At 44.1% G+C, this 17,811-nt stretch overlaps 1 protein-coding gene across 1 annotated transcript in view; it reads left to right on the top strand.

Annotated features, from left to right (window-relative positions):
* The window catches only part of LOC148865130 (Haloacid dehalogenase-like hydrolase (HAD) superfamily protein), a 43,803-nt gene extending 40,251 nt beyond the window's left edge, over nucleotides 1–3,552 (top strand). The window contains exon 5 of the mRNA XM_088977234.1: nucleotides 3,087–3,552. Coding sequence (XP_088833360.1) covers nucleotides 3,087–3,251 — 165 coding nt within the window. The 3' untranslated portion in view covers nucleotides 3,252–3,552. The remainder of the gene's footprint in view (nucleotides 1–3,086) is intronic.
* Nucleotides 3,553–17,811: the final 14,259 nt, after the last annotated feature.

The raw sequence follows: 17,811 nt of genomic DNA, 5'->3' as shown, positions 1-17,811 counted from the left end.
AGCTTCAACCTTACTATTAACGAATCTGCAACTACCTTCCAATCTTTTACCCAGGAGCTAGCTACAACTATAAGTTTCTTTTCCCAGTCCTTTTTCTTTAGATTCACTCCTATTCTTTGTCTCCCTGCACTATTCTCCATTATGAGGGATATTAGAAAGTAAAAATAGACATGTGTCCCAACTCAATTTTGGGGGGATGCTACCCAAACAGCTGTATATCTTATTAACAGATTTCCCTCACAGACCTTTCATCTCTAGTTCTCCTCATTAGCTTCTTTTTCTTGAAGAGGTTGCCTTCCATCTCCCTCTTAAGGTCTTTGGGTGTGTCTACTTTGTCCATGACATGTGTCCTCTAGGTTGAAATTTAATCCAAAGTCTACCAAGTGTATCTTGGGATATTCTTTAGTCCAAAAGGGGTATTGTTGTTATGGCCCTTGTTATGGAAAAAGATATGTATCCAAAGATGTCACATTCTTTGAGCCTACTCCCTTTTTCTAACCTTGTCCTCCTATTTAGGGGGAGAATGCCAGTGAAAATTGGACTCATTTTTGTATGCTTATTCCTATACCGGTTACAACTAATACCGTCAATCCTTCCTTTTCTCCTCCTTGTGGTGGTGCTCCTCTTGTGCCTCCTCCTTTGCCACCTCCTATTCCTTGGCCATTGGCACCAATGGTTTGTTTGACAGAAAAAGAGGATGACTCTAAATATTGAGTGTCTATTACAATCTGACTTTCTAGACTCAAGTAATATGGATTATGAACCTCTTCCTGTTTTTTATGCTTGTGTTGAGCCTCCTAATGTGAATTCTAACCTTGACCTCCCTATTGCAGCTCATAAAGCAAAAAGGACAGGTACTAAATATCCTATCTCAAATTATGTCTCTTATGATACCTTATCACCCTCTTATTGTGCCTATATCTCTTCCATTGCTTCTGTTTTTATCCCTTACAGTGTTATTGAGGCAATGCAGTTCCTTCATTGGAAGGATGCTATGAACCAAGAAATGAGGCCCTTGAAAAGTACTAGACATGGGAAATTGTTTCTTTCACAAAAGGTAAAGTTCTTATTGGATGTAAGTGGGTTTACACAGTGAAGCATAAGCTGATTGGTCAATTGAAAGGTATAAAACTTGACTTGTGGCAAAAGAGTATTCTCAGTCTTATAGTCTTATGGTATTGATTACTAGGAAACCTTTGCTCTAGTAACCAATGTTTCTTGCTGTCTACTATTATTGGCCCTTGTATCAAATGGATGTTAAGAATGCTTTCCTTAATGGAAACATTCAGGAATAAGTTTACATGGAACTTCCTCCAAGGGTGAACATCCCTAGAATTGAAGGAATGGTTTTCCATTTAAAGAAATGCCTTTATGGCCTTAAACAGTCCCTTAGAGCTTGGTTTAACAAATTTAAAAAAACAATCTTGAAAATTGGCTTCTCACAATCTCAAGCTGACCATACATTATTTATTAGGAGAGTAAATGGAAATGTGACTATGTTGAAAGTATACGTTGATGATATTGTTATCATAGGGGATGACATCTCAGGAATTGCCAAATTGAAGTCTTTCTTTGCTATTGAATTTGAAATTAAGGATCTTGGAAATCTTCGGTATTTCCTAGGGATTGAGGTCATAAGGTAAAAAATGGGCATTTATATTTCTTAGAGGAAATATGTCATTGATTTGCTTTAGGAGGTAGGAAATTTGGATTGTAAACCTGCTGAAATTCCAATTGGTCCCAATCATAAACTGGGTGTTGATGATGGAGATATCCTTCCTAACAAAGATGTGTATCAAAGACTTGTCAGCCGCCTTCTCTACTTGTGTCTAACTAGACCTGATATATCATATGTTGTGAGTGTGGTCAGCCAATATATGTGTAAGCCTTGATCTTCTCATATGGAAGTAATGAAGAGAAAACTTGCCTATTTGAAAGGATGTCCAGGAAAAGGAACGTTGTATCTTGGAGAAGGTTGGATAAGAAAAGAGAAGAGTGTTGTCTGTTCTTGAAAAGGCTAGAAAAGGAAGTTAGCCGTGACTGGAGGGTGGCTACTGGATACATCTTGTTGGATTTGTAGATTAACAAAACTTGTGCACTCTAGCCAGGGATTTGATTGAAAGGAGATGAGCTTACTGCAATAGTCATGTAAAGAAAATTTTGTATTCAGTCATAATTTTTGTGTTTTATTCTCTCATCTCTTGACTAGAAAGGTCTACTCCTAATTTATATTCATTTAATGAATGCCTTTATCTCATTAATGATCCAAAAAAGGAGAGTTAGGATGGCTAAAATAGAAAGAAACGCTTCTGAGGAAAGAGGATTGGTTGTTTTGCAAATCTGTTATTGCCTAAATCACCCTTTTTTGCAGGAAGAGTTTATTCATTAAATATGAGAGGGATCAAAGATGTGAGAAGAAATAAATTTCTGTCATAGTATATATTTTACAAATGAGACACATTCAACCACCGCAAAACGCTTTCACTCTCTTTCTTTAACTTTACCTTTCTAAGAGAAAGTTGTAACTTTTGTAATACTTATAATTACTCCAGATACTGTGAAAGGTTCAGATGACATCAAGAATAATTTGGCTATCCTAGAACTTTTCATATAACATCTACTCTTACTGTATGTGTGTATACATGCCTAATCTTTATCAAAGGCCACTACCCAATGTTGGTCCCTAGCTATTTTGGGGTCTTGGGAGGGGTAGACTGGGTATGGTCCTAACCTTTGGCTTTTTTTTCTTGCACAAAGTTGCTGGTGTCAGACAAAAACCCCACAATCTCACACTCGTCAGCCTGAGATTTTACCATTGGACCAAGTTGGCCATTAGACAATCTTTGTAAACCAAGTAAATTTGAGGGTACTGTAGTTCCCAAATACGTTCAAATTATTAAGCTGGTAGCATGAATTGACATCTATAGTTCCTAATGAAGAATTTTATTTGCTCTTATCTTTGCCAACTGCCGTTTAAAGTGCATAGTTAGTAAATGTTTTATCCTAGCTTTGATGCAAAGTTGAAAAGCCATATCCAACAGACTGGATTATCACTAGATTGACGTACAATGCTTTCTAACTTGCAGGTAGCTTGTGGGAAACGAGCAGGAGCTTTTACATGCTTGCTTGACGAAACAGGGAAGTATGATTCTCCCAAGTTTGATGCTGTTGATCTAAAACCAGATTTCAAGGTGTCTTCACTTCTTGATGTTCATTCGTTGCTGGAAGCAAATTTCGATCTGAGACCGTAACCCGAAGCACTTCGGTGACACTAAAGGTGCCAGCCTGCCAGGGAACGCAAAAACTAACTCAAGAGGTAGTGATGTCACATAGTTTCTTCAACCATGATATCAATGCCAAGATCCTAGTTGTAAAAACAAATTCTACATATTATCAAATCATCCATGTCATACAGCCTAATTCATATGCTTCTTCATTAGTGAGCTGAGTAAAAAACAAAGATTGCAATGAAATTTATGTATTGAAAAAAGGGTTAGGAGCCAATAACCACTGAGCTGATAATACAAAGAATTTGTCAGAGGATTGGTCTCAGTATCTTGGCTAAAAAGCGAGCAAAGACATTGTACATCATAGATGAGTAATGCTACAAGCCTACAATTTCATCATCACCGTCATCCAATCCTTATCCCAACTCTACTTAGAGTTGTAAAGTGGGTCGTGGCAATACGGGCTAGCACTACCTGGTCACTATAGTAATTGGGCTCAAGGTGCTATGGTAGGTAGGGGTGGCAGTTTCTCACCCAACCCGTTGAACCCACTCAACTCACCCAGTATTTAGCACACCCAACCCGTCTATTTACTTGGCGGGTTGGAAATGGGTTGATCACTCATTGGGTCAATTTAAATGGGTTGGGTTATGAATAACCATTGGATTAACCACTAATGGCACAAGTGCGAATTTTTTAGCCTTTTTTTTTAATTTTCTTTGTATGAGTGAAATAATTTATAAACAATGCATTAATTTTATATTAATTATTGATTAAAATTAGTTCTGATTTGAATCAACATAATTCACCCAAATTGACATAAATTAATAAACCCTATCACCTTGGTGTAAACAATAGCTTCCATGACAATAAGGCAATAACTTCCATGACCACCACTTGTGTAAAATTAATATGCATGTAATGTGATTTAAACCTTCACCACTTGTGTAAACAATAGCTTCAATGGCCACCAAACTATGACCAACTTATTTGTCAAAAGGGAGTTTTTACTTTAAGTACATAAAGATAAATGGTTTGGGCGGATTGGATTGGGACAAGGCGGGTTTGGGTTGAATCCAATCCTTTTAATTTTATATAACTAGGTCATTAATGGGTTGGCAGGTTAAATGGGTTGGGTTGAAGCTCAACCCAAACCAAACCCAACCCAACCTGCCCAATTGCCACTACTAACAGCAAGAAGTTGGCATGCATCGGGCTGCTTGGATAGTATAGTTGTTAGGACGACTATTTTTTACTTTTGGACTTTTTTATACAAATACCTCCCAATAGTTATAAATGACTAATTGGGGGGGGGGGGGGGCGTAATTGTGTATTTTGGTTTGGGGCAAAAGATGATTTAAATGCCCCCTCGATAATAATTAACTTCGTGAAAAACCAATATACCCTTCCTAACAACCATAAACAACTAGTTTTAAGGGTATTTTGATTAATTAATTTATTTATTTTCAACTTTTCTAAATGTCCAATGATCAAAGCATCGGTATCAAGTATCATATTGGACAACTTAGATAGATGCACTTTGGAAACGCATAGATGCATACAAAAAATTTAGAAATACTTAAATACACTAGAAATATAAACACACTCCATAAATTACATTAATAACATTAAATTTAATATCAATGTAATCACCAATTATGTATACATATATAGGAAATGTATATTTTATTGATATGTATGAAGAAATATATTACAATTAATATATCGAGATGTATAGATGTTATACAATTTTATTGATAATGCATCAATCAAGAGTTCAAGGCACATGTGCACGCATGCATACCCACATTATTTAAGTTGTTATGTTATTTTACTTTTTAACATTAACAAAAAACAACTAAATATTAAATTCCAATTTTTTGGTGAATAATATTTTTATTTTTTAAAATAATAAATATGTTATCAACATTGTTAAAATTTATAAGATACATATCATATGCAAATTCATAATTTTAATACTAAAATAATTATTTCATTATAGATTAGTGGATTTGATAAATTCAATTTGACATTATATTCTCAAATACTTTTAAACATTATTTTTTATAAATAATAAATATATTGTTATTTAATATAAATTAAATAATAATTTATAAAAATTTAAGATACTTATATAAATTTATTGAGATTAAAAATCAAATTTTTGTTGTAAATGTGGATTTAATAGATTATTTATTTCATTAGTTTATAGCATATCAATTTTAAATACTATTCTTAATTTTAATGACAAATTTCTTAAACTACCCCTAAGGTTTAGAAAATTAACTAACTATACCCCTGCTATTTCATTATTGTCTTAAAGCACCCCTATTTTTGACAATTGTCACCATTGTCAAATCCTAATGGAGACACACAAAGAATCATTTTTACCCTTACGTTAAGAAAGGGTGCCAAATATTAAATTACTGTTTTGACCCTACATTTAACATAACAACAGTACTAAATTACTATTTCATGGTCAGGTTTGTGGTCACAGTGGCACCTGATGCTGCATAATCTGGGCACTCCTACCTGGCTGTGATTTGGCTTCTAGTTGGGACAGGCGGCACTTGAGAGGAAGAAGGTGAAGGGTTCCCGGGGAGCTCTCCTGGTGGGAACACTCCGATGGCTAAGTTAGAACTGGAGAAATCTCAAAGGAAGAACAGAGAGTAGGAGTGCTGAAAGTGCTTAAGCTTCAATACATTTTCTTTGTGAGGGTCAAGGTCCTTTTATATCGGAGCTTGGTCACATCAGGCGTAACCGTCACTACCCTAGCCGTTACTAACAGTGTAGAGGTGGCAGGTGCAGACTGCTATTACAGGCCGCTACTGCAGGGCACAGACTCGTCAGGCGTGCCATGCCTTTTAGTGACGGCAGGCAGAACGCCGCCTGGCAAGGGATCCAAGCACTACCACCGGATCTAGCAGGTACGAATTGTCAAGCAGGCATGGATGTCAGGCATATCTCCCTGCAGTCTGCCAAGCTACCGTGCACCGAACCACCTGGGGTAGGTTTGCCTTGCACTGAGGCGTTGAGGTACACCGAGGTGCCCGCACTGGAGGCGAGCTTTAAGTAAGTATGAGCAGGAGTCTCGATGGTGCTGTCTCGAGGTGTTTCTCCCTCGGGACACAGCCAAAAGTTGGGGTGCTTCCTTCTTAGGAAAGGAGAGCTCGAGTCTCAGGAGGAGCTCGGGGTGCTCCATCCTCAAGTTTTGGGGCGAGCTGGGCCTTGCTTCTCGACGATCTGTCACACCCGCCGAGTTGTTTGGTTAGGCCTCGGCGAGCTCGCTGCGCCAAGTAGTGGTCAGGTTGTTACGTTGAGTTGTCACTTTTGCCAGGTCATGTCCATGTGTTCCCATGCTACGAGGTCGGGTCAAATCACCCTACATCAGCACCAAACCCAGTGGATGTGATCAAGACAAGGGTGGTGAATAGTGGAGCAGGGACAACATCGCTTTACTCCGACGCACTAGATTACAAACTGAAGACATTAAGAAGGAGGACTAAGTTATGCTTTACTATTAGTTGTGGGACAGTGGAATAGGGGAGGGCAGAGGCAGGGAAATTATGTGGATGATGGAACAGGGGACGATACTACTGGTACAACGGTTCTTTGCTCGATGAATGTAGCCAGCGACATCTACAGCGAACCACTACCCGGCGGTGGCCAGTGGCACAACTATTCCACTCCTAGTCTTTCACTACGGTCGAGCCAAAGAACTACCTTTCGCCCTAATAACTACCCTTTTTTCTTCTTGTTCTCGATGATCCATAGACAAAAAAATTAGCTGAGGAACATTTTGTTGGCGTTTGTCATTGTTGCCCGTTCTGTAATCCCAAAAAGTCCACACCATCTCTCCCCCTTACTTCTTCCAAGTCCCAACCAAGATCACCCACCCAAGTGACATTCGTTGTTTCCATGACTCTTGATAAATGAAGATTTGGCCCGACCTCTTGACCACCCAACACATGATAGAAGCAATAGCTCGGCATGGCAGTACACTCAAGGCGCGAGCTTCGAGAGGAGGAACCAACGGTCCGAGCTCCCCAAAAGGATCCCGAACCCTCCCTTTGACCCCGAGCCTTACAAAGAGGGAAAAGGGCAACAACCCGAACTGGCCCACCCCAGGGCAGTTCGGGCCACACCTCTATCCGAACTCGACTTCACCTCGCACACCACTCCAGCACTTCACCTCTAAGCCGCCGAACTGAACAGCCGTACCTGACCTGACACCAAAGGAGTTCGTATCCTAAGGCGGCGCACCTAACTAACTTAGGATCTGACGCTTGACAACCACACTCCAACGGCCACTTGCCACCGCCACCTCCAGTCATAGAGACGGCTCCGACAAAGAGAGCACTAGCGGTTGTCTACCCCAGCAAAGGTGATGACACCCGAACTGGCAGAAGTGCAGAGGTAATGATACCCAACTTGACAGGAGCTTGGGAGTGAGTGCGCGAAGTGGTTATAAAAGGCTCTCTTCCCCCCAAGAAGGAGGTATGTGATAACTTTGTGCCATTTGGTTTTTTATCTTGCCTTAGAGGAAATACTAACTTGAGCTTCGGAGCACTTTCCCCGGGTTCCTCCCCAGAGATTACTCGCTTTCTTCCCCGTTTCAGGTAGCTTTTGCTCTAGCCAGAGGCATGATCGTTGACAGCTAGGACCGATCAGATTGCGCTCCATCAATTGGCGCCATCTGTGGGAAACGCTTCTAAAATCCTCTCTCTAAAACTCTCATAACCCCTTTTTTTCCAAGAAACCCCAACACCCATGGCTTCTTCCAGTAATGTCGGACGTAGCGCGGAGATGAACGCCACCGGGGAACAACTTCAAGTCCCCGTGGTGTGCATTGGATAGTTCATCATCCCCATTCCGGTGGATGGGATCTCCAGCCTGAATGCACCACAAATAGTGGCGCCCGTGAACCTTCCTGCCATGAACGTCCCCCTTCCTCTCCCTGTCAAGACAACATTTACCGAACCAACTGTTGTCCCCCTGGCGACTAGCCAAAACCAATTTGATGAATTGATGCAGTGCATGCGGGCAATGCAAGCCCAAATGCAGCAGTTCTAGCAGCATAAGCTCCAGTAGCACCGAGTACTGCACCACATCTCTCAGTATCACTATCAGCAGTAGTTCCCCCAACTGCCTCTAAACCAACCACATCATCCACCTTGGCACCCCGCTCCAAAGCCAGTTAAGCCCTCCCCTCAGGGTGGACACCATCACCGAGGAGAAGCCTCCCAACTTTAGAACCTCCCCAAGAGCCATGCCTCATCCCTGGGCCGGGGGGAAAGAAAAATCACCCCTGCCTCGCAGCTCGCCGGCAGGTCGGGAACCTCGCCCACCAAGTCAGCACCTCGGCACTTCAAGTCTGAGCTCCTACCCACAGAGAACCGATTCAGCGTCTTAGCAGCAGACTACCAATAGTCCGGGCCCATCGAGCTCGGCAACACCGAGGCCAGCAGCACCAGTACCAGGCCCACTCAACAACAAAGATGCTTGCGAAGTCGCCGAACTACCACCCGCGTCTTGCCCGAGATCCGGGGTAAAGAAGAGACAAGCTTGGACGAGGTAAAAGCTGCCCCTATTCTCTCTGTCCCTTCCCCCCTCTCATCAGAACTCCTTGCACTCCTCGTGCCTAGAGATTTCAAACTCCCCCCTTTGGACAAGTATGATGGGTCCTTCGACCCCAACGACCACGTCGATGCCTTCCAGTCCCAAATGCACCTGGCAAGGGCCAGTGAATCATGCATGTGCATGGCCTTCACTACCACCTTTAGAGGGGTGTCCCACACCTGGTATAGGAACTTGGCCCCCGGATCAGTAAGAAGCTGGACCCAATTCGTTCAGGTCTTCATCGCGTACTTCGTTACTAGCAAGCGGTGCCCCAGAACCGAGGAGAGCATCTTCGGAGTAGTCCAGAGAGAAGGAGAGTCCATCCGGGGCTACATCAAGCAGTTCAATGATGTGTGCTTGCGGATACCGCGACTAGACCCCCGCGGTGCAACTCGCGGCAGCCAAGAGAGGAGTGACACACAAGGAGTTCAAGTGGCACATGGTAGTTAGCCAGCCCGCAACCGTAGCTGAATTCCTCAGGCTCGCAGATAAATTCATGAGAACGGAGGAGGAGATCAACCAAAAGACTGAAAATGGGATCGAGAGAAGGAAGAGGGAAGGCGAGCCCTCCAACCCAGATGACAGAAGAAGGAAAGATCCAGCTCGGGAGACGAGGCCGAGCTAGCCGTTCCGAGCTCCCTTAGCAGCTCGGACGAACTATACACCCTTAAATGTGAAGTGGGCTGAGATCTTGATGACGATCAAAGACGCCCTGTATGTAAAGTGGCCACCTCACCTAAAAGGAAACCCCAATGAGAGGAACAAAAATTTGTACTGCAGCTTCCATAGAGACCACAGTCATAGTACCGAACATTGTAATAATCTCCGGGACAAGATAGAGGGACTCATCCATCGCGGGTACTTGAGAAATTTTGTACAACAACAACAACAACAATAACAACAACAACAACAACAACAACAACAACAACAACAACAACAACAACAACATAATAATAATAATAATAATAATAATAATAATAATAATAATAATAATAATAATAATAATAATAATAATAAGACAGGTCAGTAAGGGGAGCATAGTAAGGATGCCCCCGAGTCTAGCAGCAAGCCAGCCGAACTGTCGCAAAGACAACCTCCAGAAAAAAGGCCAGTTCGGGGAACCATCCACGTGATAGTGGGAAGTTCGGTAGTAGCGGGTTGTACTTCGGCAGCGGCCCAGGCGTCAGTTCGCGAAGCTGCCCGAGAAGAATAGAACCCTCCAAAGAGGCCAAAGACAGAAGAACCGATTTTCTTCACGGAAGACGATGTGCAAGGGGTCCACTACCCCCATGATGATGCACTCGTCATAAAACTAAGGATTAGCGACTTCGAAGTCAGGCGTGTGCTTGTTGATTCAGGCAGCTCGGTGAACATTCTCTTCAAGTCGGAGTTTTACCAGCTTCAGTTGTAGAGAAGCGAGTTGAAGCCCGCAAATACTCCTCTAGCGGGCTTCAATGGAGGGGAAGTCAGGCCCCTCAGAAAAATAATAGTACCTGTGGAAGTCGGCACATGACCCTGTGAGGTCAGATTCAACCATGATTTCTTGGTGGTCGCGACCCCCTCCCCATACAATGCCATAATAGGGCGGCCAATCACTCATGTCCTACGGGTAGTGGTCTCCACCTACTATTTAGCATTGAAGTTTCCTATAGACTTCGGTGTGGGGGTAGCATGGGGTGACCAGCTTGAGTCCCGCAAGTGCTATGTTGCCGCCCTAAAGGGAAAAACCAAGGTGGCCGATGACATTGAATTGGAGCGGCCTACGGAGCAAGGCGAAGAACAAGCTTTGCCCACAGAAGAAATAGTTGCAATCCCAACTTCAGTTGTGGACCTGGCTCGGACACTACAGATCGGTGCTTTCGTCCAGGAACCTCTACAAACCAAATAAGTGAGATTCTTACTTCAAAATTTAGATATTTTTGCTTGGTCCGCAGCCGATATGCCCGGTATTGACCCTAGCCTTATAACTCACAAACTTAATACTGACCTTGTAGTCAGACCCATTAGACAGAAGAAACACAACTTAGCCCCAAAGCGCTGGAGGGGGGTCGACGAGGAGGTCGAAAAGCTCCTCGCATTAGACTTCATAAGGGAAGTTCATTACCCGAGTTGGGTAGCCAACCCTGTGCTGGTTAAAAAGGCAAACGGCAAGTGGCGCATGTGCGTCGACTACACCGACCTGAACCGAGCTTGCCCGAAAGATTGCTTCCCCCTCCCCAGAATTGACCGCCTAGTGGATGCGACCTCGGGACACGAGTTGCTAAGCTTCTTGGACGCCTACTCGGGCTACAACCAAATCAGGATGTACCAGTCCGACAAGGAAAAAACCACCTTCATAACCGAGTTCGGCCTGTACTGCTACAAGGTCATGCCCTTCAGATTGAAGAATGTCGGGGTGACCTTCCAAAGACTCATAAATAAGCTGTTTCAGCCCTTAATTGGCACGAAGAAAGAATGTTATGTAGACGACATGGTCGTCAAGACATAGTTTCTCATAAATTAATACAAGACTTACATTCTATCTTCCAAATTCTACATCAATTTAGCATGAAACTAAACCCAAAGAAGTGTGCCTTCGGAGTTACCTCGGGGAAGTTCCTAGGGTATATTGTCAAGCGGCACGGTATTGAGGCCAACCCGGACAAGATAAAGGCCATCCTAGATATGAGACCACCCCGAAAGGTAAAAGAGGTTCAGAGGCTAAATGGCCATATAGCCGCTTTAAGCCGCTTCATGTCCGAATCGGCAGACCGCTGCATGCCTTTCTTTAAAGCGATTAAAGGCAAAGGGTTCGAATGGACCCGAGACTGCCAAATCGCGTTTGACGAGCTAAAGAGCTAAAGAGATAAACCCCGAGGAGGGCGAGGTCTTGGAACTGTACCTCTCGGCAAGCAACGAGGTGGTAAGTTCAGTACTAATAAAAGAAGTAGATTGGGTCCAACGATCCATCTATTATGTTAGTAAAGTTTTGCAGGGAGTAGAGGCGAGATATCCGCAGATAGAAAAGTTGGCATACGCACTGATAATTGTAGCTCGGAAACTCCGCCCATATTTCCAGGCTCACACTGTCATCATCTTGACTGACAAACCTCTGAAGCAAGTCTTACTCAAGCCCGAGGTTTCCGATCGGCTGACGAAGTGGGCCATCGAGCTCAGCGAGTACGACCTCTAGTATAGGCCACAAACTGCTATTAAGGCCCAAGCCTTAGCAAATTTCATCGCCGAGTGCACGTTTAGCCTCGAAGTCCCTAGGCCGGTTGAGCCCAAGATCCCCAATTTGGGTGAGCCCGGAGCTCCCAGGCCAATAGAGTCCGAACCCCGTGAGGTAGCAGCCAGGGTGGCATCTCTCCTAGTTAGGCCAAACGCAAACTGGGATGAGGAGCCCTGGATCCTTCATGTAGATGGCTCCTCGAACCAACAAGGCAGCGGGGCTGGAATAGTCCTGCACGGCCCGGGTGGCACAAAATTGGAATGCACACTACGCTTTGAGTTCACAGCATCCAACAACGAGGCAGAGTACGGGGCATTGATAGCTGGGCTGGCCCTAGCGCAAAAGGTAAGAGCGAAACACATAGTTATTTGTAGCGATTCCCAACTTGTGGTCAACCAGGTTACAAGCGAATACAAAGCACGCGAGCTAACTATGATCGCCTACTTGGCAAAGGTAAAGGAGGCTCTGCTCAACTTCCAGTCATACTTCATCAAGCAAATCCCGATGTCAAAGAACACTGAGGCCGACGCCCTGTCCCGGTTAGCCAACATCAGTCACAACGCCATGAGAACCGTGTACATGGACGACTTACCTCGGCCTAGCATTCTCGAGGGGGGGGGGGCAGAGGAGGCCGCTCCCGTCCTTGAAGTTGGAATAGTCCATGGCCCTTTGCGCAATGAGGCATCGACCTCCTAGGGCCATTCCCGCCAGCAACAGGTGGAAAGAAGTTCCTAGTGGTGGCGGTAGATTACTTCACAAAGTGGGTAGAAGCTGAACTTCTCGCAACAGTTACAGCTCGAAACGTACAGAACTTCTTTTGGAAGAACATAGTATGTCGCTTCAGGTTACCTCGGGTACTGATCTCCGACAATGGCAAGCAGTTCGAGGACATCAAATTCCAGGAATGGTGCCAAGATATGGGCAATTGGCAGAACTTCATATCGGTCGTGCACCCACAGGCTAACGGTCAAACAGAAGTGATGAACAGAGCCATCCTCCACGGACTGAAAGCGCGACTAGACCGAGCTAAAGGGTTGTGGGAGAACGAGCTACCAAGTGTTCTATGGGCTCACCGAACTACGTTAAAAACTGCCACGGGACGAGACCCCCTTTAACCTCACCTATGGCACTGAAGCGGTAATCCTGGCTGAGATCAAAGTACCTACATTGCGACTAGAAGCATACGACGATTAGACAAACGGAGATGAGCTACGTACCAACCTTGACCTACTGGACGAGGTAAGAGACCTTGCGTACATCCGGACCATAGCTTACTAGCAAAGAGTAGCTCAGTACTACAATGCTAGAGTAAAAAAGTGGAACTTCCGCGTCGGCGACCTGGTTCTCCATAAGATCATGGCACCCGAGCCTAGCATGGGCAAACTTGGACCGAATTGGGAAGCGCCCTATCGAGTAAAGAGAGCGCTCGGGGGAGTATACAAGCTCGAAACATTAGAGGGCAAACAAGTACCCCGAGCATGGAACGTCGTTAACTTAAGACGATACTACCTATAAATTACCAAGCGAAGTGGACTAGGAGTCGCTATCAAAGCCTAAGGGTTATAATGACGAGCTAACAAGGACCTCGACACCATAAGACTTAGTCACCTCTTCGGCATGGGCACACAAAGGCAAAATGATAACACCAAGCTAACAGGCAAAGTGATAACAACAAGCTAATAAGGACCTCGACATCTCATCACTAGAGGCTTATGGTCAGTTCGGAAAAAAAAGTGGGTGAACAACTTAGTCAAAAGAACGGTTCATTATAAAATACTCTATTTACATTCCAAAAAAAAAGAATAAAAAAATAATAAATAATAAATAATAACATTGTTTACATCCTAGTAGTCCGACAATCACAGTCCTCATCCTCAGAAGGCACGTCGACGATACCCGAGGGTCCTGCCTCATCCTCAGAATCTGGTTCACCATCAGCCGTGTTGGCCATCTCTTGAGTAATGCGTGAAGTAGTTATGGCGCTGATGTCGAGCTCAGGGTACGTATTCCTGATCATCCACCGGCTTAGTTTAAACCCCTTCTATACGAGCCCACCATCAGGTCGTCAAAGCGCGGCGAGGTGATATAGTCTTTAACGACCTTCTTCTTGGCATCCTCGATGCCCTGAGAAAAGATCTATGTCCTCTCCCTACTATCCTCTTGAAGGTATTCGACTTGATGCTGCAAGTCTAGCCTCAGGTCCACCATGTGCTTCACCACCACTCCCATGGCCTCGGTGTCTCATTGAGACCTTGCTAGCCTGGCTTGTGCAGCACGAGAAGTCGCTTTGGCAGTGCGAGAAGCCGCTTTGACATCTCGTGCTCCTTTCCCGTTGGGCTGTTAAGGCATGGATGGAGGAGTTCACCTACCAAAAGGAAAAATAACGAGAATGAGCAATAGCTAGAAAGGTAATGACAAGGAGCCCGACAAGAAGTCGCTGACTTACCACCATGGCATAAGAGTTAGCACGCCCGGCTACATGGTTCAAAGGAAGCTCAGTCCATGCCACGACCTCCTCAGGGTAAACAACCTCCCTACTTTTTTGAAGAGCGTGGTTCGGCGACAACACGCTCCTAAACTCGCCTTGGCCTCCCAAGCCTGAAGGCCCAGCTCACGTATAAGCAGTCTCAATGTAAGGAGTCCCCATATAAGTAGCCTCCTGCCTACGACCGGGAAGGGGACCCGCTTGCTTCTTAAGCATTAGAATGGAAGAAAAGATATCCAGGTCTAAAGGCAAAATGTGTTTGCAAAAGAGGGAGATTGTCCCAACCAAATTATGGATAGAATTCGGGTGGAGCTGACCAACGGTAACACCGAAGTGGTCCATAACCTCGACGATGAGGGGGTGGAAAGGTAGGTGCAACCCAGCAATCGGAATATCATGATCTCATTAGGACCGTGTTCCCAAGGAAAGTTGCCCGAGAGTATAAAGTAGGTATACTCCCTAGGCAGGTTGAACTGAGTAATAAGGGAGTAAAGCCCCTCAGGCGTCATGGTTGAGGGCCCAAACTTGTCTAACGCCCGACCTCGACGAGATGAGGACACCAAACTACCCGAGGCGACTTGGCCTACGAGTTCGAACTCTTCCTCGAGCTCCTCCTCGAGCTTTACCTCGGGTTCACTAAGGTTGTCGGGGGATGCAGCTCGGTTTGTAGAACCTGCATCTGACCCCCTCAAAGAACTGTCTAAGTTGTCCGAGCTAGACATCTGGAGGAAAAGAATACCAGAAGGAAAGTACTGACTCACCTGGAAAAAGCAAACGGACTACGGAAGGTTGACACGAGCTAAAAAACTTGGACGCGAGCTCAAGAAGCAAACGTAGGAGAATGGCAATGAAAAGCGACTAGGGGTCCCTCACTATTTATACCCACAGTGACCGAAAACCGACGGTTCTGATCGAGGCAAATCCAACGGCCTACGATCAAGCTGACCGTACGCCTCCTAAGACCAAGATGTGACTGGCCGCATGTCTTTTGAAACTGAAGCAGCGCCGGCGCGCATCTCCCCGCATTGAAGGCAGCAGTGGCGCGTTTTTCAAATTTGAAATAACGCCCGCTGTCACGTCTCCCAGTGGCGCATTTTTTAAAATTTGAAATAAACGCACGCTATCACGTCTCCCAGCATTTAAAGACGGATTGGTGCATTTCCTGACTTTTTGGTGATCGAGAAACCCAAAAATCTCCTGACGAACGCACACTTCGCGCTATCAGTCAACCGGTTCGAAGTACGGGTCAAATCCACCCGCCACCTGGTGAACTCCCCGCATCAGGGCAAGCCCCTTAGCACGAGGAGTGGGGGCAATTGATTAAGGAAGATTTGGCCCGACCTCTTGACCACCCAACACGTGGTAGAAGCAACAACTCGGCACGACAGTACGCTCAAGGCGCGTGCTCCGAGAGGAGGAACCAGCGGTCTGAGCTCCCCAAAAGGAGCCCGAACTCTCCCTTTGACCTCGAGCCTTACAAGGAGGGCAAAGGGCAACAACCCGAACTGGCCCACCCTAGGGTAGATCGGGCCACACCTCTTTCCAAACTCAAGACTTCACCTCGCACACCACTCCAGCACTTCGCCTCCAGGCTGCCAAACTTTACAATCGTACCTGACCTGACACCAAAGGAGTCCGTATCCTGAGGCGGCACACCTGACTGACTTAGGATCTGACGCTTGATAGTCGCACTTCAACGGCCACCTGCCACCACCACCTCCAGTCACTGAGACGGCTCCGACAAAGAGAGCAGTGGCGATTGTCTGCCCCAGCAGAGGTGGTGACACCCGAACTGGAAGAAGTGCAGAAGTAATGATACCCGACCTGACAGGAGCTTGGGAATGAGTGCGTGAAGTGGTTATAAAAGGCTCTCTTCTCCCCAAGAAGGAGGTATGTGATAACTTTGCGCCATCTAGTCTTTTATCTTGCGTTAGAGGAAATACTAACTTGAGCTTTGGAGCACTCTCACCAGGTTCCTCCCTAGAGATTACTCGCTTTCTTCCCCATTTCAGGCACCTTTTGCTCCAACCAGAGGCAAGATTGTTGACAGTTAGGACCAGCTGGATTGCGTTCCATCAACTCTGATTCCAGCAAGAAATTCCTCAGCTTTCAATCAAACTTGTACATCCAGTAGGGTCTAACGCTAGCCCAAGTAAAAATGGACTCTTCTCTTCAAAATCTTCCCAGAAACTCACTGAGTACAGTTGATGGGAGAGATTCAAAGTAAAGGCACCTTCCGGACTTATGGACAAGTCATTATCAGACTTCTGTTATAAGAAGTCAAGGTGATGAAACAAGTAACCCAAAGCAAATATCTTTGGATGGGTGATGGGTAGCTTCATGTAGTGGCGGTTGAAGCCAAGGTTTTCCTTTGTTCCATTAATTTTATTAATTTATATTTAATATCAAATCTCTCTCATTAATGTCGTTTGTTACTCCTATATTTAAGTCTAACTTCTTCATTAATTAGTTAATTACTCCTATAGTTAAGGCACATTTAAATTTAAATTTTAGTGCTTAATTACAATTCTCTCATTAATTCTATTAATTAATGATTCTCTCTCACTAATTTCGTTTTGTTAGTGTAAAAACAAAAAACTACAAATATTAACAATAGCAAGACTTCAACCCTAGTCACTAGATTTTAATGCTTATAATTTCACCACTAAACCACTCAATTTGTTTGTTATAATTATATGCATTTTTTGTTTTAAGCCAATTTTCTCTTTTCTTAGTGGTGCTTATTAATAAATGATGAAATTAATTATTAAAATTTATATACTAATAAATATTAAGATATTTATATTGGTTATTAGAAATTTGTTGTATATACATTCACATTTTAGTTATTCCATCATTTTTTAACATTTACTAATTCTATCTCGATATGTCACATTTTGTATAAACATTAAATTATGGTACTTTTACATTTAAACTACTTATTTACAATTATATAAAACTTATAAGTATTGTTAATTATATTTTTTATGATTTATTTGAATTTCCTAACATATTTATAAATATATTGATTTTTCGTCTGTATCCATATGTATATAAAATGTATACTGATACATTTTGCGTTTCCATACTTCGAACCTTGATTGAAGAACAATTCAATGCTCCTGGCGGTGCTCTGTTTCCAAACTAATTACATAACCTAAGAAGAAGAAGAGGAAGATAAAGAGATAGGTAGAGACAAAGAGAGAGATAAAGATAGGTAGAGAGAGAGAGAGAGAGAGAGAGAGAGAGAGAGAGAGAGAGAGATGGTC

The sequence above is a fragment of the Nelumbo lutea genome, chromosome 3 (assembly GCF_056320005.1).
Source record: "Nelumbo lutea isolate HS-2025 chromosome 3, American lotus-T2T, whole genome shotgun sequence".
NCBI classification, from domain to species: domain Eukaryota; kingdom Viridiplantae; phylum Streptophyta; class Magnoliopsida; order Proteales; family Nelumbonaceae; genus Nelumbo; species Nelumbo lutea.
This window is presented reverse-complemented; position numbering and strand designations above follow the sequence as displayed.